The sequence below is a fragment of the Lathamus discolor genome, chromosome 3 (genome assembly GCF_037157495.1).
Source record: "Lathamus discolor isolate bLatDis1 chromosome 3, bLatDis1.hap1, whole genome shotgun sequence".
NCBI classification, from domain to species: Eukaryota; Metazoa; Chordata; class Aves; order Psittaciformes; family Psittacidae; genus Lathamus; species Lathamus discolor.
The window spans coordinates 103480235-103505539 of NC_088886.1; the positions used below are offsets into that span (position 1 = coordinate 103480235).

Here is a 25305-nt window from a genome sequence, read left to right on the forward strand (position 1 = left end):
AAAAGCCATTTTTGGTTAGGTTTTTGGGTGGGTTTTTTTTTTGTTTGCTTTTTGTTTGTTTGTTTGGTTTTTGTTTGGGTTTTTTTAGCCCTGATAGGCTTAACCAACAATTAGCAGTTACGGACGTGTATGTGTGCATGTGCATGGATTGTGTCAGCTGGAGAAAGACTGTGTTTTGGTGCATAAGTGAATATAAACACAAACCAAGTGGCAGTTGTGAGAGTTGTTTCAGTTTCTGTCCGATGTTGAAATCAAATTAAAGAATCATGACAGGAGGACCTAGGATATGTGACATTTTGTCTAGATGGAGCAAGGGATTATCGGGTGGAAATAACCTGAAGTAGTTAAGGAAGTGAATAGGGCCCATGTCCCTAAGTCTTTACAGTGCCATCTTTGATATGATATTTGGGTTATGAATCTATTGAGAAAGGAAGTTAAAATCTTGGTTTGGTGAGAAGAGATACTGTGGTAGCCACACTAGACATTCATCTGCTTCATGCAGCCTGGCATGCTTGGCAGCTGGGGCCAAAGCGGAGTGCAAGACTAGAATAGTAAGTGTACTGTTCAGCATTGTACTCTGGTACCGGAATGGTGAAGGTGGATCTGTTCAGCCCCACTGTCTCTCCTCCCTGTGTGAGACGTTCAACTCTGCTGTTAGATACTTCCCATTGCTCGTGCTCCCCTCTTCTGCATGTTGACCCATGCTTTTGCCTGAGCTGCTAAGTCTTTCCTTCCACAGGACTAAATATGTTCTTGTGTCTCCATCCACTCTGCCTTTCGCTATTGCCTGCTGAGCTTTCCAGCCATTAGTGGGTTTTCTACGCTCTTCTCAACTTCTCTGCTTAGCAATCCAGACACATTTTGTGTTCCTGATGGGTGTTTCCTTCTGAGGGTTAGATGGAAAGACAGAAGCTTCAGAGTAGGCAGTGTCATGCTTCCAGGTATAGCTGTGCATTCTTATAAGAAGGTGCTCCTGTTTGGTACTTGCTATGGTGCTATTTAGGAAAGCTGCCAGGGGAAAGGTGTTGCTAAAATGAATGGATAAATCCCTTTGACATCATTGCTTCATTTGTTATTCTTTTTTTCTTTTCTGTCAAAAGCTGACACATTGTCTTTATCTCATTATGCAAACTTTATGATCACATTGTCTTTGCCTATTTTTGTAGAACAGCATTTCTCAAAAAGACAAAACACAAGGTGGGGGAAGAGGAAAGCCTATAGTGTACAGTTCAACCCAGTACCTTTCACATTCACTTGTTCTATAGTCAACCCAAGATTTTCACTTCAAAGTTTGAAACATTTGCTCTCAATTCTGACTTGTGTTAAAATTCTGTGTGATTGTGGAAACCTTTTTTGAGCACATTGTATATTTTTGTTGGTGGTGATACCTATGCGGAAATTTTCTAGAAGATGAAGTTAACATAAAGTTTATAAGGGATAAGGAGGTAAATGAGTGTTGGTTTGTTGGGGCTTTGGGGGTGGTTTTGGATTCTTTATTTTTTAGTTTGGGGAGAAATTATTTGGTAGAAATGTTTGTTTCTTCTCATGCTTTCTTTAAACAAATTTTGAAATCTCCACATTGGATTATATGATTTGTCATGAGCTTCCCAACAAGTCAAAGCACAGTGAGATTTATGGACTTTTTCCACCAGAAACCATTTCATGCCCCAACAGAAATGGAAATGACTCTTCTCAGAAACCTTCCAAGTTGAAGTGGGAGGAGATAATCTGTAAGAAGATGTTACCTTCTCACAAACAACCTCACATCATCCAAGGTGTGGTTGGCTTTGGCAATTTACCAAGAGGAAATTTAGTAGATTTCAAATCACCCACCAAGCCAAGCTGTGCTGAAACAAAGCTTTGTTTAACTCTTGCATTCACCAGACTAGCCCTGCCTTTATACACAACTGCATTTTTATTTAACATGAATGACAGTATTATAAGATAGAGTTAAAACTAACCTCAGCATTCAAGATGAGAACCAGTATAAACAGATTTATGAACATGTACTGTAATAAGGAGAGCCTATTTACAATGGAGTACAAAATTTAAGTGTCATATAAGGAAGTGATGGTTTCTTTTGACTAACAGGCTATGGTTAGAATGCTGCAGATTCAAGTTATATGGAAATGCAGTTGTAAAGAAGTACTGATGTCTTAGACTTGGGGGGAGTTTTGTGTGTACTGGTCAAATATTCTGGTGTTAAAATAGACATTTCACATAGAAAGGTGACTAAAAACTGTAACTATGAAATTTGTGAGAAAAATTGGCTTACTTCTGAATTCCCAAATTGGTTAATAACTTCATTTTTATGATAAAAACATGAAAAAATAAGTCCCTAAAATAGTCTTGAGTCAATTTTCTGATAAAATAAAATTATTTTCCCATTTGTTATTAAAATGACCTACAGTAAGATCTTTTTTTTTAACCAGGTGTTAATTAAAAATATGGAAATGGATTTAAAAAACATTGCAGTTCACAGTGGAAGAATTACCATAACTGATTTGTTCTCAGAGCCATGCCTGTTTTGAGATGTTTTTAAGATGTCTAAGTTACTGGTTGTTTTTCTGCATGATTGTTTCCAAAGCAAAATGTGATTCCAATAAAAACAGTAATTGAATTACAGTCCACAGGACAAACTGTTGTTTTAACAGAAACTTACACACTCAGGCAAAGACTTTATGTTTTAGGTCTAATAACAAAGAACACAAGCCCCTCATTTTTATGTGATCATATATCCTGAAAAGTTTTGTAATGTAGCATATTTTTAAAAAATCTATATTGTAGTTTTTAAATTGTGAGATCAATTTTTTTTTCTTTTTCGCTTAGAATCAATATGCTTTGGGTTGTTTGGTTTGTTTGGTTGGTTGGGGTTTTTTTTAATGAAACCTTTTAAAATGTTAGGGCAGCTTTTTTCTGTAGCATCAGCTAGCGGTGAATCAATATAGACAAGCGCATACATACCTAATGCACCTGATAACTGAGAGGAGTATAGAAAGAGCTTGTTCCTTTGTCATTGGTGTGGGAATGTACAGAGTACGAGACAGCTGTGTGAGGGGCTTATCCAGGACCAGCTTTGCATGGAGGAAATGCTGGTTTCAGAGGAAATGGGTAGGAAAGGAAGGCTCTTCAAGAATGGCAGCAGACAAAGGCTGGAGGTGGGACCTCTGTCCAGCTTAAGGCAGTGATTGCACGTTACTGTATCAACACCAAAAGATAATTGTTCTGCTGCCAGACTTTCTCGGCAGGAGCTTCCAGTCTTGATCCTTGAACCCTGAACCCTTTAGATTTTAAAAGTTTCTTTTAAAGTCTTCCTAGTTTCGGGGGAATCTTCCTTCATGTACAGTGTACTTGTGTAGATGAAGCCTGAAGACTCTGCTTACTGAACTAAGAGAAACCTGGTGGGCATACACGCAGCTCTCTAGACCCATGCCTGCTGTAACTGATGTGCACACAGCATGAGACATTCCAGATAGACGTACATGCTGGAGATAGGCATGTCTACATTTGCTTGGTTTTGGCAGTCCTAGGGCTGACCCTGTAGAACAGCAACAGTTGGTGAGACATTGCTGCATCTCAGATGTAACACCTGGGAAAAAACAGCCCAGGATAGTGCCAGCAGACATCTGACTTTTACAGTATGCACTCAGGGCTGCAGGAGGAATGTGTGGTGCTGTTAATCCCCGCTAAGTTTTTATAGTTGTCCTTTGAATAAATAAGGGAATATTTTGTATTTCCCAGCACCAGGCAAACTGAGTAATCTAGCTTTCCTCAGTTCCCTGTATACTCAATGGGAAAGGTAACAGTCTGTGCTTGCTGTAGTCCAGGGCAGGTATATTAAGCAATTGTTAGGTTCTTAATTTATGTTAGCTGCTCTGACTGTTTCTCAGGAGATGCAGTCATCTTTGTGCTTACTTACAAGCAGGGGTTTAGGGGGTTGACAAAGACCCTAAAGCAGGTGTGATAAATGCCATCCCCCTAAGCAATTTAATTCTTATAGGCCGTTTTGTTGCCAAATGCATATGCTCTTGCGCAAATTGATTTTCTGACAGTATGAGATGTCAGCAAGTCTTTATAAAAGGTATGAAGCCTCCTCCCAGAAAGAGGTACCAAAACGCACCTGGCCAAGTATGCTTTCAAATTTTTATCATAGTGTTTTCAGCATTCATCTCAGATCTTTCCTGATTGAATGATTTGGAAAAGAAGAGATGTACAGCAAGGAAATGTAAAGCTCTGGCCTCATAAGGTGTGTGCTATCAAAATACTAGACCATCTGCTGTGCATTGGGTTCAACAGAACCTACTTTTATGGTTTCTCATGTGATCACATGACTAATTTTAAAAGTCCTTACTTCTTTAAAAAAATATTTGTAGATCCAGAAAGTTTGTTACTGTGGGAAAGGTGCTTGTGGGTCTTGTTTTGTTGGGTTGTTTGAAATGGCTTTGGATCCCTGTTGAATATAACTGTACAGCCACACTAGGAGTTGCCTGCTCTTTGCTTGTTTGATGGGTGCCCTTGAAGTGGAGGAGGGGGACTTGTCACTTTGAAGAGTCCTAATATGCAAGAGTTGCACTTTAAGGTACTAAAAAAATTCCCTTCACCTTTCCTCAAAATCTGTATGCATTGTTTTTAAAGGGGGTTTGTTAACCCCGGGAGTTTAAAATGGTAAGACAGACCCAAAAAAATCATGAATGTTTCTTAAAAATTCTTGTTTGGTTCCTTCTGCTTGCAGTCTGGTTTTTGAGCTTTCAAGATTTATGTTTTCAATCTTTTCTCTGCAACCATAAGAGCTAGACACTAACTTTATTTTTAAATGAAAACTGAGATGCTCTTGTAATCCCATAACTCTAGGAGATTTGGCAATGCTAAACACAATGTGAATCTAGAGTGACCATTCCAAGGTGAATCATTTAGTGATGTGTCCTCAGCATAAAGCCAACTGGGGATTTTTTTTTTATCTCTTATTTTGTCTTTCTAAGTAATCTCTGAATTGGCAGTAATAATTGGAAGCTGGGTAAAAGCAGAAGTGGATGACCGCAGCCCAGTTAAATCAGTATTATTTTTTTCTGGTATGTTAGGATATTCTTACAGAATCTATGTATTAAGGTTATTCTGCATGAAGATATCTCTAGAGAGGAAAGCTTTGGTTGTTATTGTAGAAGCACCCTCTTCTACTCAGTCAAGCATTAAATTTGGCAGCAGTTCCTGGAGTAGCAAGAAAATCCTGGTTGTTGCCCTCATCTAGTTACTGAAAACAGTAAGAGGATATGTAAAAGCTTTAACTCGAAGGAAAAATATTTGTAACTGTGACAGTGCGTTTCCTTACAATAATTTATGGGCAAAATGTAGGAAAGGAGGAACATAAGCTATAAATAATATTCCGTATGTAAACATAATGGCAGTAGCAAATTCTTTTTATTTAAAAATTAATACTGATGTTCATTAATATAAATTACCACATTTCAGATGACTCTGATGTCCTTGAGGCCAGATGTCACTGACTGATTTACAGCTTCCTGGGGGGAGGAGCAGATCCTGTTTTGTCAATGTAGGCAACCAAATTGCTTCAGATAGCTATTTTGGACTAGATTAATTACTGATGTATTGTCGACAAAGTTGATTCACATCTCGGCTCAGAAACATGGAAAATTCTCTTTTAAAAGTATTAACTTGAATTCTGAAATGCAGGGAAAAGGGCATAAAGTATGTGTTTGACTTACTGAACTTTGGTCTCATTTGAAAAATAATGGTTTGAAAGCTCCTGCCCAGGAACATGCACACAGAATTTCCATGTGTATCATTAGCAACTGGGGAACATTATTCAGAGTCCAAGTTTAATCCCTCATTGATCTTAATTCTACTTTAAATATTAATACAAATGTGTACAGTGAAGGCGTTCAGAAGGAAGCTCTGCCGTCTTAATCACACAACATAGATCATACATCTGGATTAAGTTTTTAAATGCTTCAAAATATCCCTCAGTCCTTTGGACCTTGGATATAGCACTGCTGCAGAATAGGATGGCAAATGTATTTGTAGAGCGATCAGCAGCCTCCCAGAAAAACCTCCTGTGAGAACGCTTGAGGGCAATGCCTTAGAAGGCAAGCAGGGTGGATTTGTTTTGTTTGCATATGCTGGCAGGTTAAAGGTGGGGAGGAAGGCAGGTTTGAGTCAGTGTGGCAGTGCATCTCTGTCCATTAGTTATTCATTCAAATTCAACCACATGAAATACAGGCAGCTAACAAACAATATCTTGGAAATGCCTTTTATACCAGCAACTGAAATTCAGCACATTTATAGGTGTGCAGCTGGGCATGCTTAGCATGAATGGCAAACTAATGTAAATCCTGTATTAAATATTTTGTTTCATAGCAGATCTCACATTCATATATATATATATGTATATATATATATATATATATGTATGTATATGAGAGAGGTCTGTGCAGGTCTCTGGTAGCACAAAGTCCTGTGGCATACTGTTAGAAATACACAGATGATACAAATATAAAGAATGACACACAAAGAACACCCTTTTTAAAATGCTCCTGCCATTCATTTATAATCAAATCCATATCAGTTGGAAAGCCATTGAAAGGCTTTGAAAGATGTTACAAGGCTTTAGAAATGGTCCGTGCTGAACTTGGGATATTTTTTCCAATCCTTATAAATCATTGTTTTCCTATGTTTGGTAAGATTAGCTACAGAGAATTTATGTTAGGACTCTGTGGAATGGAGTACAGAATTTCAGATAATATTAAACTGAAATGGTGGTTTTAAAATGTTTCTGTGTTACAAAAGCCTTGTATCAAAGAGGCAAACACACCACCCCCTCAGTCTCTTTTCTCATTTCTGAAATAAGTAAACATAAACTATAAATTCTAATTTTCAGCAAGTATGTTAGTAAATCCAAACTGACCTTGACCTTAGCTTTGCTAATTTCCAAACTCTGGTATTTATTCCCAGAGTGGATTGTTTCCCTTCATACCACATACATAAATACTGCAAACCTTCCCAATGACTTGAATTAGAGTGTAAGTAAATAGCTGGTTTTAATCTACATAATATTTTGAGAACAGACGTTCTGTGCTGTGACTATTAAGATATACCCAGCAGCCATTTGTATAATACTAAAACCTCTTACATATAGTATTAAAAGTAATGCTATCAGCCAGGGCTTGTTTTATGCCACAGAAACTTAAATAATAAAATACAGCATGGATAAAATCTGCAATAATAGTAACTTAAGCAAAATTAATTTAAGTAACAGATAAACATCTGGGGGAAAATGTAATGGCATATTGGTAAGTTATGCAAAGCTAATTTTATAGTAACAGCCACATCTGTGGAACTCGTTTATTAGAATGCTTTACCAATCTTCTTTCCTGACATTATTCTGTTTTAAAAATTTTCCTGTATACTATTTTATTGTCTTTGCTCTGCCTACATTTGTAAAAAGGTAATTTGCTAGCTCTTAACAATAAGATAACTATGTGGGTTTACATACAGAACAACATGACACTTTTGATACTTACCTCTCTTTATGCACACTTTTATTAGAAAGAATTCCAGGGAAAAATAGTGGCATGGGGCTACACATTGAGACTGGGGTGGGAAAGTAAAGGTGACACTGAACAATATTTCCCACATTAAGTTCTCCTGAATGTTAGAGCAGCCTCCAGCCTGCTCTAACTTGTCCAGATTCAAGTGGCCTTTTGGAACCACACCACACCTAGGAATTAGTAAGACTATTGCTTTAGACTATATAAGACTATTAACTTCTGCTTCCTCCAGTCTCTTTAAGAGCATCCTTTTATCTGCAGCTGACACTAATATGCCATCTACATTTATGCAACTGCCTTATGATTTCTTTATGTTTGAATTCTCATGCATCCATTGGGCCGCAATGTGCAGGGAAATACTCCCAGTAATTTTAAGGCATTATCATCTTGCCAAACTGTTTCTCACATTTCTATAGTTATATTGATTCAAGAGGACACTTTCAGTAATACATCTTTGTCATAGTGAATAATGCTCACATAATGACAAATCTTCAGGAATTAAAAAAAAAGGAGGATGAATTTTTTAATGTGGGTCAGTGGAATTAATTCACCATAAATACACTCAGACTTCAGAAACTAACAATGTGTTTTTAAAGCCACTGTAACTGTATAAAACTTACTGTGTCTCCTTCTCTGTTTTTAAATAGATTTTACTACAGAGCCATTGGCGCTACTAAGCATGAGGTTTTGTTCAAAGGAAATACAAAGACTTAATTGTTTTTTTTGTTTGGTTTTTTGGTGGGTTTTTTTTTAAGGAAAGTATTGCATCAGAAGGATTCATTTAAACACGTTCGTTGTCTTCGGGCTCTCACCACAATTCATTCGTTCTAATTTTCCCCTGGACTAGTTAAGGACACAATGTATATGAAGGAGCAATGCAGAATGGCATTTTTAGGTCACTATATTTTGGCTGTAAACTGTAGTACTGCTCATAAATTTATTATTACTAAACAAAATACTTCATATTCAACATTGAAGTTTCACAGTCTTTTAAAAAACTTTTGGCTGAATGCTGAGACTATTATGGCTCATTAAAGAGACTAGTTCTGCTGTAATTTAGTTATTTCTTCAAGATCCAAGGGTTATTATTAGACATGGAACAGATGAGTAAAGAATGGCTCTTTTTAAAAGGATGCAGTGAAGTAAAAATATTATTCTAAAAGAGGACCTCTGAAAATCTTATCCGTGCTACAAAACTGTATTTCACCAGCCAGAAATTGATTTAAAGCCCAGTCTAGTTTTTTTACATTATTTAATTTTTTTGAAATTTGAACTGGAGGGAATAAATGGAATAATGATTTAATCCAAATTAAGAAATTATTTTGAGTAAATAGTTAACTAACTAACCAAAAATACATTATTTTACGGAAGCAGAAAGTGAATTCTCATCCAATTCAGTGAATATTTTTAATAAGAAAATATAAGGTAAGAAATCAGAGAAAATTGAAATATTTGCTAAATCAAAAGAGCCCTAGGTTTTTGGACTTTATTTCATTATTTTTTTAGGGATTTGAGATTAAAGTTCCTTTTTATTTTAGAAATAACATTTAGCTCAACTCAAGGTTTTTGCATTTTGATGCTCAGACTACACTTTCCAACTCTTGTGAGTCTGTAGGCACTAGCACAGTGCTGTAAAATTTGAGTCATTAGTGATACAGAAAAATGTTTCTATAAAATCTGATTTTCTTCTTTCTTAAATACAGGAAATCTTCCTGTCAGGCTCTTGGGTTCTTATAAACATGAGTTAATACTGTCTACTTTTTTTAGTGAGCTCACACATGACAGGGAATCTTGAAGATAAAGACAAAGTCCAAACATAACTTCTGAACAATTTCCAGAACTACAAAAGAAATTTTTAATGTGATAAAGTGTAATGGCTAGGTCTCACTTCTTATTTTCAGGTTTTGTTATGACTTTTGCAAATGTAGAGACCCTTGAATATTTTCAGCATATTTAACTGTAGCAAGTTACTAAACAAACCAAATATCAACCTAGCTGTGATTTCAAAGGCATGAGGAAATTAATTCATGGGAGCTGCAATTACCCTGATGTGAATTAATGTAGTTACAAGTTTGTAATAGCTGACTCAGAACTGGAACATCTGCCTGGTATTCTCAGTGGGCACTTCCCACTGCAGAGGCCCTAGATATACCATTTTTGTGTTATACGCTGTTCCTTGCTTGTTCAAAAGAATTGTCCCCCTGTTCTCTCTCATCAATTAAAAAAACCCCAAATCAAAACACACCCCACAAAACCCACACATGCAAAAAAAGACACAAACCCTTGTCCCTTCAGAGGATGCAGGGCCACCTTCTGCATCACCCACAAGAGCCCAAGCACAGAATAAGTACTGCATCCAGCTACTTCAGAGGGGAAAAGCCATTTCCCTGTCAGAGCATTCCTGGAGCCACAGTTCACATGCCAGCAGAATACCAGTGAGGTTCCCATGTTTACAGGAAAGAGAAGTGGGAGCAAGCATGATGAAGCAGCAAAACTTGTACCATTGGCAACTCTTAAATTATAGCCACATATTTCTTAGGGCCTTATTTGATGCACGGTGATTACAACTTTACTCCAGCTGATTCCCTTGATAGAGTACTCTAGTGGTCACCTGGGTCCTTTACTTCCAAAATGCAACCAGATCCCTGTTCGGAAGTGACATATTTGTATTGGGAAGACTGCATGTTATCTAGGCACTGTGTTTTCTAAACTTAATTATCCACATGAGTAAGAAGCTGTAGTGTTATGAAATTATGAAAATCATCTGTTCTTGCCAAGTATTATAAAGAGGGCCTCTTGAGATGCAGCTAGAAATTAAAGCTGATCTATAATCATTTTCAGTATGCTTTCCAGTTCTGAGCACCTGGATAGTAACAAAAAAGGTATTGTTTTTTGTTGTCTGCCAGCCATTTTGTTTCCACTTAGAAAAATCTGCAATAAACCTCTGAGCAATAATTGAATTTGAATTACTTTTTTTTCTTACCTTTTTTTATATTTTGCCAGTCTGCGATTGAACTTGCTGAACCTACAGATCCTCCCTTCCCTGCTCTGCTGGAAGAAGGCATACCTTCAGATATCTATTCATCATTCATAACATCACTAACAGCTGCAGAGACAGGATCTAAGGTAGCGAGTTTTGTTCTTTGTTTTGTTTGGGTTTCTTTTAAGATATTTTTCAATGAGTCTCCTACCTCATTTATTTCTCATTGGAGCCCAGACACTAATGACATCTACTCTCAAGAACATAGCATGCATTCTCTCCTAAGATTGAATGACATTACTTCTAATGCATTAATCAGTTAGCAGAGGACATTTATTTGAGTCAGCACCTCTGAGCTCTCAAGCCATGCAATTTCATAACCTCAGGATCTGCCTGGCCTGGCCAGTGAGAGAGACACACTGATGGTCTCTGTCAGAGCAGGAGTTCTCAAAAGCAGGCATCATGTGTTGTTGCATGTCTTCAGGCTTGACACTGTTTGGTCTTGTAGACAGCAGGATAATGTTGTAACTCACACATTTCTTATGGTTGGTTGCTGCTAGGGTTCTGATCAAGAGGAATCTGATCAAGGGGAAGAGCCCTGTCCAGAGGCAGATTCCTTTGAGGTAGATGCTGTGGCTGCTGTCACTGCTGAAGATCAGAAGTCCGCAGAGCACGAAATCCCAAATGAAATTATTGGCAACCTTGAGGTACTAATATTAGAAACCTATTCACTGATTTTGTCTATGGTTAATTAGATAGCTCAGCCTTAATGAATATAAACTGTATTCATGCTAAAGCTGGCAAAAACCACATCCATATGCTGTAAAAATGTGAATTAGCCTCTATAAATAACTCCTAGTTTAGTCAGCTTACATGTGATAAGATAAAAAATATTCAGTAATATAACAACATATATCTTCAGCATTACTATGTGTTAAGAAACATGGGCCAAATCCTGCACTCAGTGATGTCAGTGACAAAATTCCTCTTCAGTGGTTCAGGATCAGCGGCTGTGATGGAGCATATGCAATGTGATGGAGCAATGTGTGCTTAATATAAATTGTTAGGTGCATTTATGTTACACATCCTTCAATATGTGTAAGAGATAACACAGTCATGCCAGTTCTAGACTTGATTTGGTAGGTGTGTAACTATGCAAGAGCTGCCTTAATGGAACACATCAGGTGGCCCTGGTCTGCAAACCCTGAGGAGTCTGAGTCCTTTCTGTGGGGTTCATGAAATGGAAGGAAGCTACTGTCAGTGAACGGACTTGAATTTGTCGTAGGGTGACCCGCTTCTCTGCGGGGAGGTCTGTAAATTGAACCATGTGGAAACCCAGCAGAGTAAATCATTGTTATTTTGTAAACTACTCCCTCAAGCATATGAAATTATTGAAAGCCAACCAGCTAGAACTCAGTTCCACCAAGGAACTGGTGGAATTTGGTCCTACTTGCAACAAACAGGTGGCATTAGCACTTTAAACTTTAGATACAGCGCACCGGACACTGCTGACAAAGCAGTTTATTAAATTATGAAATAATGTAATTAATATAAAAGTTATTCAATTAGGATTTCCCGAGGTGGGTATCTCCATAGAGCAGCCTTCAATCCCGGAGCGAAAGGACACCCTCGTACCGGAGCCTCAGTTCTGAGCGCTCGGAGCCCCCGCCCAGCCTTGCCCCGGAGCCGGCAGCTCTTCCGCGCTCACACGGACTCACAGGGGGCGGGGCCAGGACGGGCGGCCCCGCCCCAGGCAGCGCGGGAGCAGGGCGTGACGAGGCCGTTGGCGCCGGCAGCAGGAGCAGGCAGCGGGCGGGGTGGGGAGCGCTCGCCTCAGGGCCCGGGCCCGGTGTGGGAGCGCTGCTCGGGCTGCCCCGGCCGTGGCGGCGTCGGAACCGGACAGAGCCGGTGAGAGGGGAGGCTGCAGCGCAGAGCTCGGGGTGCAGAGAGTGCCTGCACTGGTCTGGTGCGCAATGGGCAGGGGAAACCCTGCCTGACCAATTTGGTGGCCTTCTATGATGGGGCTACAGAACTGATGGACAAGGGTAGAGCAGTTGATGTCATCTACCTGGGATTGTGCAAAGCGTTTGACACTGTCCCACAAGACATCTTTCTCTCTAAATTGGAGAGACATCAATTTGATGGATGGACCACTCGGTGGATAAAGAACTGGCTGGATGTTCGCACACAAAGAGTTGTGGTCAATGGCTCAGTGTCGAGCTGTAGACCTGTAACAAGTGGTGTCCCTCAGGGATCGGTGTTGGGACCAGTCTTGTTCAACATCTTCATCGCTGACATGGACAGTGGGATTGAGTGCGCCCTCAGCAAGTTTGCCGATGACACCAAGCTGTGTGGTCCGGTTGATACGCTGGAGGGAAGGAATGCCATCCAGAGGGACCTTGACACGCTTGTGAGGTGGGCTGATGCCAACCTTATGAAGTTCAACCATGCCAAGTGCAAGGTCCTACACCTGGGTTGGAGCAATCCCAGGCACAGCTGCAGGTTGGGCAGAGAACAGATTCAGAGCGGCCCTGCAGAGAAGGACTTGGGGGTGCTGGTCGATGAGAAGATGAACATGAGCCGGCTTCAGTGTGCGCTTGCAGCCCAGAAAGCCAACCGTATCCTGGGCTGCATCAAAAGGAGCGTGACCAGCAGGTCGAAGAAGGTGATCCTGCCCCTCTACTCTGCTCTCCTGAGACCTCACCTGGAGTATTGTGTGTAATTCTGGTGTCCTCAACATAAAAAGGACATGGAACTGTTGGAGCAAGTCCAGAGGAAGCCACGAGGATGATCAGGGGACTGGAGCACCTCCCGTATGAAGAGAGGCTGAGAAAGTTGGGGCTGTTCAGCCTGGAGAAGAGAAGGCTGCGTGGGGACCTCATAGCAGCCTTCCACTATCTGAAGGGGGCCTATAGGGATGCTGAGGAGGGACTCAACATTAGGGACTGTTGTGACAGGACAAGGGGTAACGGGTTAAAATTTAAACAGGGGAAGTTTAGATTGGATATAAGGAGGAAATTCTTTCCTGTTAGGGTGATGAGGCACTGGAATAGGTTGCACAGGGAGGCTATGAATGCTCCATCCCTGGCAGTGTTCGAGGCCAGGTTGGGCGAAGCCTTGTGTGGGATGGTTTAGTGTGAGGTGTCCCTCCCCATGGCAGGGGGGTTGGAACTAGATGATCTTAAGGTCCTTTCCAACTCTAACTATTCTATGATTCTAACATAGACAAGGTTCCCTTCTTTTTCTAAAGATATGTTAAAACGGAATACAAAATCAAACAGGTAGATCAAATGTTGTCTTGTTCCTATCCCTACCTACAGAAAAAATCAAGTGTCTTGTTTTCACTTGACCTTGATTTTATTAGCTTCAGTGCTATGAGCTTTTTTCCTTTACAAAAAACTGCACAGATGAGAAAAATGCCTTTTTTTTTTTTTTTTTTAATTTTAGGGTTTGTAAGTCTTCCATCAATGGATCTTTTTCACCTGTTTTTCTCAGTTTCTTGACCTTTGAAGTAATCTTGTAACTAGATTTTTACCTGATACATGGTCAGACTCACCATTTTGTTGTTATGAGTGAACTGTGATTTCACAATCTGCATTATTTCTCCAGGGAGCACAAGGCAGCTGTTGCTCTAGTTGAGTATAGAAAATAACTTTTAGTCTGATGCCACAGTGCTGACAGTAATCACAACAGCAACCATAGTGAAGCATGGTGGCAGCTGATTTTCACTGAAGGTAGAATCTGAGACAGAGGGGTGTGAAAACTGGAGAAGAAAGGCAGCTGGATGGGCTGGGAGAGAATTGGCATGGAGGGTTACTGTTCCACAACAAAGCAACGAAATATGCATGTAATGTGAAGGGATAGGTACATATTTATTGATACTTGAGGATGGATTGAATATGGTGAAGGCCATCCCCAAAGATAAGTTGAGGCAGAAATTCCAGCTTTTTGATGCTAATCTGAGCTACTGATAACTTTGAAAACATTTCAGCTGTTGTGTGTTGATGGGTTGCAGTATAGCACTAGTAGGTATTTCTAGGACCAGCAAGCCAGAAAGTTCCTAAAATGGCAAGTTACTACAGGCTTTTCTGGGCCAAATCAGTTCACTTTATCAAAATTACATGAAGCCCACTAAGAATGTAACTCTGAATTTTGGAACAGTTTATGCAGAGTCTGTAAAGGATCTATGAGCCTGTTCCAGTTGTTTAAACAAAACTTTGTGACTCTTGGAAAGATTGTCATAGTAGTCCTTCCATTTATCACATATTTTTGCAGTGATGAATTCTGATATTGAGAAATACACATAAATTCCCCTTAAAGCCCCAGTATTTGTGGCCTTTTTCCCAGTGATCCCACATTTCCAAATGCTGTAGAATTAAAGATTGCTACGCATTATCACTGCCAAAGATTTCACTAAAAAATGTCACAACCCTCGTACCTTCCCCACAAATGTTACACTGTAAATTAAGCACTCAGTGTCTACAACAGTCTGGAGTTCCAGAATCAGATGCACATTCATAATTGTGTTTGTAATTAAGACAGACAAGCAACATCACAGAAATATGGTTTTTTATTGTTCATTTTCAGTAATGCTTTCTACTTCCAGCAATGTTTCAATAAAATGTATCATACTAGAGAACAAACATCTGCAGCAAAGGAAAACAGTGGCAACAACCAAATCCCAAAGCAATTTTTCTGATTCTGATTTGGTGTTTACTGGTAAAGGCTGTTTGAAAATACAGGCAAATTAGCCTATCTCTGAAAACAAGATTACACGAGAAATGGCTGTTCCAGATCACTTCCTGTTCATGGCAGTCATACCATGCATCAGAGTTGTGCACAGTAATATGATAAAGTGTTATCACGTAAGTACAGACTGAAACACCGTTATGTCTGCAAAACAGGAAGGTGTGTAGGATAATGTCTGTCTTACTGCACTACAGTGTGTCAAAACCACAAAGACAATGTGCAGCATAAGATAGCTCCATCATAACCAGTTTTTTTCTTCTGATTTTCTTTACAGGCAGACATAAATGAAAAGCTGCAAATGCAAGAAGCAGCTTAAACGTCGAGTACAGAAAAATTAAAAAGTCCTGAATAGCCAGATAAGAAAGGTGATGTTGAATTTCACAGAATTGGACAGTAGGGGATGGCACGTGCAGGAGACTGGCCCCCTGCAGGAATGTAATTATTTTTGTATAAAGGAAAATGGCTCTGTTAACATTTACCTAGAAATAGTTCATCCCAGTTCCTCAGATTTACTGTGTCTGCCAGTGGCGTTGTTTAGTTTAGAATTAAGTAGAAGATTATAAACAGAAAGATGTATAATTAAAACATGTTGAAGTTCAGTTTATTTCTGAAAAGAAATCCTAATTTAAAAGGAAAAAAAAATACTGTAGCTTAGTTCTCTTCCCTTTTCTCCAGTTGTGAAATATAACTAACAGTTTCTGCTTTAGACCTATGTTTTTGATGAAACCTTGCTAGAATACACAGAAGATCTCATTTTGAGGTACTGCAGTTATAATGAGTTAATTTACCTAACATTTAATTACACTTTTCACTGTAGTTATTCATTAATAATATGTATATTATTTCATTTTAAATTGCTTCCTAAGCTTTAAAACTAATTTAATATCTCACACGTCTTGTATTTCCACTATATTAAAATTGCATAAATGAAGAGTTTGCACTTTTACAGTATTCCCAAGCAGAGTTCCTTTAGATTTCAGTGGAAAATTTTCTGGAATGCGTGTAACCTTTCATCTGAGAATGTTTCTATGTTTTGTCAGACATTATAGAAATGTTTCAAACTCAAAAGGAATGCAATCAAATAAATTACCTCAGAAGAACTAGTTTAACATTTGTGTTTCAGAATTGTAGTCTGTATTAGCTATTGTGTCACAGTGCCCTAGAAAGCATGTTAAATACAAGTCATGCTTTCAAGCATAAAGGCTGGATTGGATTGCATGTTTAGTGGAATACTTGAGAAATAGAGTGTTTTATTCATTACTATTTCATATTTGTTTCTAAGTAAAACAAGTTAGTTTTTTGTTTCGTTTCATCCCCATTTTTTATGGTGATAATGAAAAAGTTTGCAAGCCTCACTCAGCCCAGTCAAAACAGAAGATAGCTTGAAACAATTTTCCTAAAAGGTCTTTTTTGGGATTGCCTGACTTTCAGGGGCTGCTGCTGGCTGCTGCAGGGAAGGGGCACTGCCTCCACGCTCATCAGTGGGGAGCAGTCCGCTGCTGAAGGCAAGTTCCAGTAGCTGCTTCTGGGTGCCAGTAGCCTGGGTGTGCTTGTTAGAGCACAGGTCACATTGGGCACAGAGCTCTTCTAAAACAGTGGTTTGACATTTTAAGCGGGTAGAGTATTTTACTTGGTCTCATGTGTTGAGAGAAATTCTTCCCCTAGTACGTGATTGGGAGAAGTAAAGCTCTGTAACGATTCACTTCCAAGTTTTCTTGATTGCTCTTTCCAGCACTGGCCAGCAAATTAGTGACAGCTTCCTTTCAGCTAGTAAAAGCTAACTGTTCTGCTTTGAACACTGAAGGAATTAATGCAGAATTATTAGTTTTACCTTTTAAAAAGTGGTTTTTTAATATTAAATTTTTAAATTTGTGAAGATTGCTGGTTCTATTCTTTGTTGTTTAATTGTTTTGAAATGGGTTGGTTTTTTTGCTGTCAAAACTTTCTCAAATCAAAATGTCCTTTTTGATACATAAAATCAGCTCACAGCACATTATGCTAATGTCACAAGTTTCCCTGGTTTTGAACTCAAAGGTGAGAACAGAGTTTCTGAAGAGAGCTGTCCGTATGGAAAAAAGAAAAACGAGTATTTAAAATACTTTTTAGGGAAAATGTGTTACTGGCAACTCGGCATTGTTTAGCACTTCAGACTTTAATCTGAAGACTACATTCCTGACGTAGCGTGAAGCAGAAAGGGACTAACTGTGATTTATGATAAGACCAATGCTAAACAAAGGCTTTGCCCATATCTTTTCCTCCCTCTCCCGGATTTTGTAGAACCTCTGGGAAATTTTAAAGTGCTTTGAAGATGAGAAATTGTATGTGAACATCAAGTATTGCTGCAATGATTTGTTAGCATTCAGTCTTAGTACATATGCATAACAGCTGAGGTATTGCAGAAATCCAAAGTGAAGTTCAAATCCCACAAACTGTATTTGTAACTATCTTCCTGCTGAACTAAATAATGCTACCAATAAAAAATAGCCCTAGGGATTTTTTTGGGGAGTGAGAGAGTAGGATAGTCAGGAAGCTGAAGGGAGGGAAGATGAGTAAAAGGTAGACATAATATCTCTCTAAGAAGTCAGAGTGCATGTTCTGACACAGCGTATGAGCATCAAATTGAAGAATCCTTTAATGTCTTCAGAATGTTAATATGAAATGCAAAACGTCATGCTTTGGATAGATGGGTAGGAACAAAATGTTCAGATGCAATATGGTGCATTAAGAACAGTCTCCATTCTGCATTCCTGGCTTTTCCATTGGTTTAAATCAGGCTTGCTGTTTCTCAGGTCTCTCGCGTCATGTTGAGTTACTGCTATAGTCATCTCTAAAAATAATTATACTGTCATTCCTGGGACCTATAGTTGAGGCTTTGGTATGCCAATCTTTGATTTCTATTTTTTTCTTTCTTTTTTTTTTTCCCCCAACACTGTTGCTGTAACATTTTTTTTTTACAATACACATATTTAACGTAGTTCCTAACGTGTTCCCATCCTACAGAGCTTTCAATTCAAATCAGATCTTGTGGAAAGGAAGGAAAGAGGTGTTATGGTCTACCTTGTCTGCCAGAGAAGTGGTGGTTTACCCAGGGGACAGAGGACATATTTTTTTCCTGTGTAAGGTATAATATTATAATATTGATGCTTTTTTGGCATCTTCATGGTAAAATCGTAGTCTTCACTGGGATTTTATAATGAGACAGTGAACAACTAGTAATTATCCTCTAGCAAAAGAAAAGCTCTATTTTCAGGCAGTGCTTTCCTGCATTATACTGACAGCATGATGGAAGTTTAGAAGGGATAGAAAGCATTTTTTTCTAGTGAGAAGCTGGCTTTAAAAGAGATGGGAAAGGAGACAAAAAGAGAAAACAGTTTTTTACCTGTTTCATAGAGTTTTGCCATGACCTTTTCTTCTCAAGCCTTGCTTTTCCTCTTCTGTGTCAAAACTTGATTTGAATTTGAAAATTACCACATTGTTTCTTTCCTAAAATTGCAACTGGCATTCCTAGAAAATTTGCTTTCCCAGAAAAGCCACTCTGCGTAGGCTTCAAATTCAGCTTTTCACAAGTGAGAAAAATACATTTTCTTCCATAACCTATACTGCCAACCTGACCACAAAATGTGTGCAAAGTCAGCATTGTGCCCTTTAAATCAGATTTTTAAATGCATGCTACAGCTGACCACCAAAACACATTCATCCAGATATACATATCATAGAATCATCGAAAGGTTTGGGTTGGAAGGGACCTTAATTATCATCTAGTTCCAAGCCCTTTGTCATAGGCAGGGACACCTTCAACTAGACCAGGTTGTTCAAAGCCTCGTCCAATCTGGCCTAGAATACTTCTAGGGATGGGACAGCCACAGTTTCTCTGGGCAACCTGTGCCAGTGCCTCACCACCCACACAGTGAGATTTTCTTTTTTAGTATCTAAATCTCCCTGAAAGTCCTCCAGAGCATAGGTTTGATCCTGCGCTAACCTACAAGTGCATGGAAGAGATCTGCTCAGAAGAAAGGATGCCAGTGTGGGCTTTACCCTCTCATCTGCTGCTTGCACATACTGGTGGTGGACTGTGGATGTGACAGGTGAGGTAGCAAGGCTGGTAAACTATTCATAGCTAACATTTACAGATTTACTTGTGTGAAAGGAATGTTTGCACTGGCCAGTATGGCATGGCATGCAGCAGTGAGATACACTGCAGGTAACTGGACAATTAACCCCCTCTCTTTCTTCTCCGCCCTCCCTCATTTTAGGCTGGTGTTATACCTGCCCCTGCCACAACATGCAACTACATAGTTCTTCTGTAGGCTGCAGTCTAGGGAGAGGGTGTATTCAAGGTGAAATCACCTCCACTTCTCTGCCGTGGTTCACCAGAAAGTAACAGTAATGACAAAGCATGCAAGGCAGTGTTGCATGCCACGAGCAACTCAAAACTGAATGTAATGTTTGAGGCCATTTTGTTGTGGCATTTTGGATGTGCAGAGCAGGCATTGGGCTCCAGCAATTATGGGTTCAGATTATATGTACGTGACAAAAAAAAAAAAAGAGAGAAAATCAAAGGATAGTTGCAGTGACTCATATAATTGAGAGTCCTGTTCAGATGTAGAGCATTAAACAGAACTTAAAATTAGTAATACTGCAAAAGAACAGAATGTAAAATATTTCCAGGGCAGAAACAACCTGACATTTTACGTAGTAGCACTTCTATAAAGCCTGTGTTGTCACTGACGCAACAAAGACTGCATTAAATATGAGATTTTGTTCATGCAGAGTTCTGCACTCACAGTGTTGCCTAGGCTTGCTAGCAGTTGTATGTATTTTGAATGTTTATGCAGATGATTCAAAGAACAAAAAAGGAAAAAGTGAGTTGCTACAAGTACCCCGGCCAAGAGGAGTTAGAAGGAAGTCCTGTGGCCTAGGAGGAGGAAATTGTTTAGAGGCTACAAGAAAGAATGATCCATAAAAGTTATTCACCTAAAATGGGTATGGTACTCTTCTTTGCTGGAAAAAGCTACTGGAGCTGTATCAGTTTAGGATGATGATATGGATGGTGATTCATGGTGTAAGCCTCTGCAGTGTGCTGTGAAGCACCATCTAGATAAGCCAGTTCCTCCAGTGACTGCAAAGGAGGCCTCAGCATTTTGCCTCCCTCCCCTGAGTTGGTCTATGTGCATATTTAAGTTTTCATTTAGCTCTTTTAACCCTTTCTGGAGATCTCTTATATAACATGTTCTTAAAATTTGAATCTTACATCTTTTAAGCTCAAGACAAGACAATTTTTCTTGTCTATTCTTATGGTTATATTGGTTATAGCATAAGAAATATGACTGGACAGAGCCAGTGTCCCAGTGTCTTTCCTTTAGCATTGGCTAAGGGAGATGCTTAGGGAAGAGCATAGGAACAGAGAACCGTAAGGGTGATTCACCGCATGAAGGCATACACTTCTATTGATCAGTGCTTTAGAAAATTGTGGAGCCAGACTATGCACCCAGACCCAACAGTAGCTCGAAATCAAAGGGCACCTTCTCCATGAATTTGTCCTATTTTGAGCTCAGTTGTACTCCTGGACACCATACTGTTCGATGGCAGAAAGTTCTACACTTTAATACTGTGTTGTTGATGGACCCCAGCCGGAATGGATACAGGAGGCTGAAGATTCCTCATCTCCAAGGCTCTCAGGATCTTCAGTTTTATTGGTAGCCTGTGTGTGTTGAGACGTTATAAGTGGTGAACCACAAAGATGCTGACCTTTCATGTATGCCAGGAGGAGCTGAGATCCAGGTAAGAGGAAGCATGTGTCATAATCTGCAACACCGAGCCTACACTTCTGCCACCTGCCCTGTTACTTTTTGTCATGTCATTTTGTGCCATATCTAACTTACAAGCTCCTGAGCAGAGATCCATCATTCAACCTTTATCTATGTTTTGAGGGACACACATGTGGCCCTGCCTGAATAGTGACAAAGGGAGGAAAAATGACCATCATTGTCAGGCAGACAGTGAATATTTTGCTATTGTAATCATCGGAGTAGCAAGTTTCTTTGGAGTGTTAAGTCATAAATTACCATGCAGCTCCAAGAGGAACACTTTGCCCTTTGATTGTTTTCCAAAGAAATGTTCTCAATTCCTTTTCTGCCAAATTCATATTACAGATCATACTAACAGTTTTTCCCAAGCTTTCTTGACCTCCTCTCTTCTTCACAGTAGTAAAAGAAACTTGACTTACCACAGAGAGATGTTGAAGATAGCTAAATTTTGCTGATTTAGGAACTAAGTGAATGATACAAGCTTACAAAAATGTAGACACCACACTGCAGAAGGCAGATGGCTCCACTAATAGGAAAAATAGAGCTTGTGATATTTCTGCTATTTCACAGCAGGTTAGTAAAGTGCCTGCTAATGTGTTGTTAGGCTGGGGGTCTGCAGGTGTTCCCTCATGCCAAGGCCAGAGGTGTGCATATGGCGCCAGGGAGCCCTAATTTGGGAGGATTTTATTATTGTTTTTTAGCTCCTCCATTGCCTCACTCCAGCAAATCTGTGCCTGATCTTACCAAAGTAAGACAAGGTAACAGCGATGTTCACTCTGCTGCTTTGAAAGGTGTTTTATTTTGATTGGAGTTTGGAGTTCTGAATGTTCAGTAGCATCGGTTCCTCTGCTACTAAATCACTTGTAGGCAGGTGAGTGAGCCTGCCACACCTCTAGCCTGAATAAGGGGTTTGGGATTTTTTTTCTGAATAAGCAAGGTGAGAGAAAGCCACCTCTTTACTGTGCTTCACTGCTATTAAAGTCATGTGTAATTGTCACAGGACAATTTTGCCACTAACATCAATTTTCACTGGAGTTTTCTTGCCAGGTGGCTGCTGGGATAAAAGCAGGATTCAGATTTTGTGTTTGTTTTGGTCTAGGATCACTCCGGCCTTCTTCTGAAATGTCACATTTCAACTTAACAAATTGCCAGTTCATGCAGCTCCGATGCCCCAGAAAGCATTTCCAATGGCATACTATAAAAGCAGGGCTGATACGGATCTCCCTGACTGCATTTCAAAGACACATCTTTGGATTACGGGTTGCAGATGAGAGTTTAATTCTGTAGAACTCAGTGAAGAGATGTTCATTTGCTACCAAGGACTCTTGCTTTAATATTTTTTTCTTTTACCACAATTTTCTGTGAGTAATATAGATATGGGGGCTGACCTATTAAAGAAGTCAAATCAATTATTCAACTGAATTTAGTTACTATCAATGCCATTACTTCTGTGAAATTATTATTGTGTAGGGCTACATGAAGGTTTGTCTTTTTTATATATGACAGATTTTGATATTGTCTCCCAAATATAAATTATGGGGCTAATTTTTAATTTTTTAATCTCAGTTTTACTACCTGCCTACTCGGGCAAAATGCTTCTTGATCTCAATAGGCCTATTTACCTTGACATGACTCAAGTGTAAGAGAGTCATGTTTGGGTTGCTGTTGGCTTGGACAGCAGCAGCAGTAGCCTGCAATGAGCCAGGTGGAGCTGGGCATGAACCAGTGCTCAGGAACCAGAAGACCCAGGCTGAGTCCCCTGCACCTGCCACACGGTGTAAGGCAGGTGCATTCGCTTCCATGAGGTGGAGGAGTCTCACACCCACTGGTGGTTTTCTCTGAGTAAATGCAGAGCTTTAAGCATCAAGCTCAAAACAAGAGTTAAGACATGTTTGCACATCTCTGCACTGTGCTCCTAACAGGTTAAACATGTATGTGTGTTACGTTGTTGAGAAACAGTGTGATTTAGACAGATGCACATTATTCCTCAGCTCTGTGTCAACAATCAAAAATGAGCTTTTGGATTTATTTGTTCCCAATCTTGCACCTATCTTAAATCATTACCATATAATAACTACTCTATATAGTGCATTGTCAATAAAACCTAATATTGAGAAGATTACTGATCGCCTAGTGCAAATGGAGAGCACTGTAAATGATTTAGAGAATACGTGTCAAACGTTAAAGCTATCTAATACCTTCTAAAGTAGGCTGATACCCATAAATCTAAGATAAACGACCTGTAAAACCACTTAAGAAGAAATAATACTCATTTAGTCAGGTTTCCAGTGGAAAGACTAGGTAGGAGAGCAATTCACAAGGAATTATGAAATCTCTTAATTCAGTACTCTGATAAAAAATGCAAACCTACATTTGACAAGCAGTCTTAGTTACCTAAAACTATTGTTGTAACAGCACTAAATTATGACCCCACTGAAAAAAGACCAAAGGGCTTCCTTCTCTTTTACAGTTTCTCATTTTTCCAAATTCAGCACTGTGTGTATCAGATGGAGATATGAAGGGTATTTATTGTACTTACTGTTTTGCTGGCTCACTGGGATGGAGTGCTGGATTGGTGTTGGTGTGGCTATTCCCATTCACTGATAACAGTGGGTTCGTTTAATGCATTCCCTGAGAGGAGCAAGGTACAAGCCTGATTAAAATTATAGTGAAACTAACTCATCACGTAGTTGAGGGGTAACTTGTGCAAGCTTAATCTATTGAGTTTAGTATTTTCTGCACTTGGATCCTGAAAAAAAAATCTGTTTTCTTTTCTGCTCCCACCCCCACCAAGGTGGCTAAATGTGGGTGGTGGAAAAATTAGGTCATTGCTAAAGTTCTGTTTCTTCACTTCTTGTGCAGACAAAACTCCTATTCTCTTCAATAAACTTTTAAGGCCATTTGTTAATTCCTGCTCATCCTTTAGGCTTTATCACTGCCAGCATTTATTAGAACTTGATGCAGAGCTTTTCTTGAAGCAACTGTAATAGTATATTTAGCCACAGAGCAATCTTTCCGAAGAGCAGTGTGCTGTGACTCATGTGACTCCACTGCTGCTCTGTTGACCCTAGCCGACTTACTCATCTTTTGCATAGTGGCAAACAAGATCAGATTCTGGCTCGATGCCTTGTTTCACTTGATCCAATAAATGTGCAACTTGCAAATGCATTCTACTTCAATTCAGTGTTTTTTGTTTTTTTTTTTAAGATATACTGGGTATCCAAATTCTTTCTTGTTATTGTGAAAAATAAGGAAGCTTGAATGCTGCTCTGAGTAGAATTAGTGAATGAAATGCAAATGCATTTGATCCATATATAACTCATTTATACTGCAAAAATAACCAGGGTATGACATGGTTGTAGTCAAAATGTAGTATCACCTGCTTTCTGCTTGCTTGTCCTCACAGAGGGCACAACATACACACAAGCATACATATGCTTGCTATGCAACGGCTGTAGTTACACCGAGTTGTAGCAGCGGTGTTTGAGTTTGGGTTTGTAATAGGGGTGCAGCCTTGGCAGCGGATTTCCACTGGCTGTGCATTTTTGAAGTACTGAAGTCTTATCTGAAAAAAACCCAAGGTTATTGATTTACTTTTTACTTTCTCTTCAGCTGGCAAAAAGCTAGAGTCATTTTACTAAAATACCAGTTGAAGTGAGCATACATTAAAGAAAGATCATTTTGGATACCTGACAGCCTTAGGAACATTGCTTTTCCATTTCCTAAGAATACCAAGGAGTCCTGCTACCGTAAGGCAGAGCAGCTGTTGCATGTATGTGTTGTATGTGCATTTTGTATGTGGTGTATTTTTTATTAGTTTCGATTAAAAACAAAACCCAGAGGCAGCAGGAGGACTGACTTTTTACCTGGTGTATGGTGGTTACAGGAACTGCCCTGTCTGGCTGTTGAGAGAGCAGAGAAAAATTCACACCTGGCTGAGAAGTGGAGAAGCCTCTGAGAACTGGAAGCTGAAGCCTTCAGTCATGTAAAATGACTTCTGAAGGGCAGAATTGCTTGGAGCTGATCAATTCGTATTTTTATGTCAGTGTTTTTTAAAAAGCTATGATTTGGGGTTGTGGGGTTTTTTTCAGACGCTAAAGGATGATAGAAAGAGGGTGATGTCAGGTAACTAGTTACCTAGTTACTTTATGGTAGTTGATTTATTGTCAAGTCTGGGAGATGCAGATGGCTCAGACCAGTTGTAAAT

At 39.4% G+C, this 25305-nt stretch overlaps 1 protein-coding gene across 7 annotated transcripts in view; it reads left to right on the top strand.

Annotated features, from left to right (window-relative positions):
- The window catches only part of CABCOCO1 (ciliary associated calcium binding coiled-coil 1), a 68530-nt gene that overhangs the window by 38727 nt on the left and 4498 nt on the right, over window positions 1-25305 (top strand). For 2 of the 7 annotated variants that reach the window (XM_065670884.1, XM_065670881.1), the window contains 3 exons: window positions 10566-10688; window positions 11103-11249; window positions 15566-16482. In XM_065670884.1, the coding sequence (XP_065526956.1) occupies window positions 10566-10688; window positions 11103-11249; window positions 15566-15607 (312 nt within the window). In that variant the 3' untranslated portion in view covers window positions 15608-16482. Of the gene's footprint in view, window positions 1-10565; window positions 10689-11102; window positions 11250-15565; window positions 16484-25305 lie in introns of those variants that run through there. The other 5 variants (XM_065670875.1, XM_065670878.1, XM_065670883.1 and 2 more) reach the window with 4 other exon arrangements.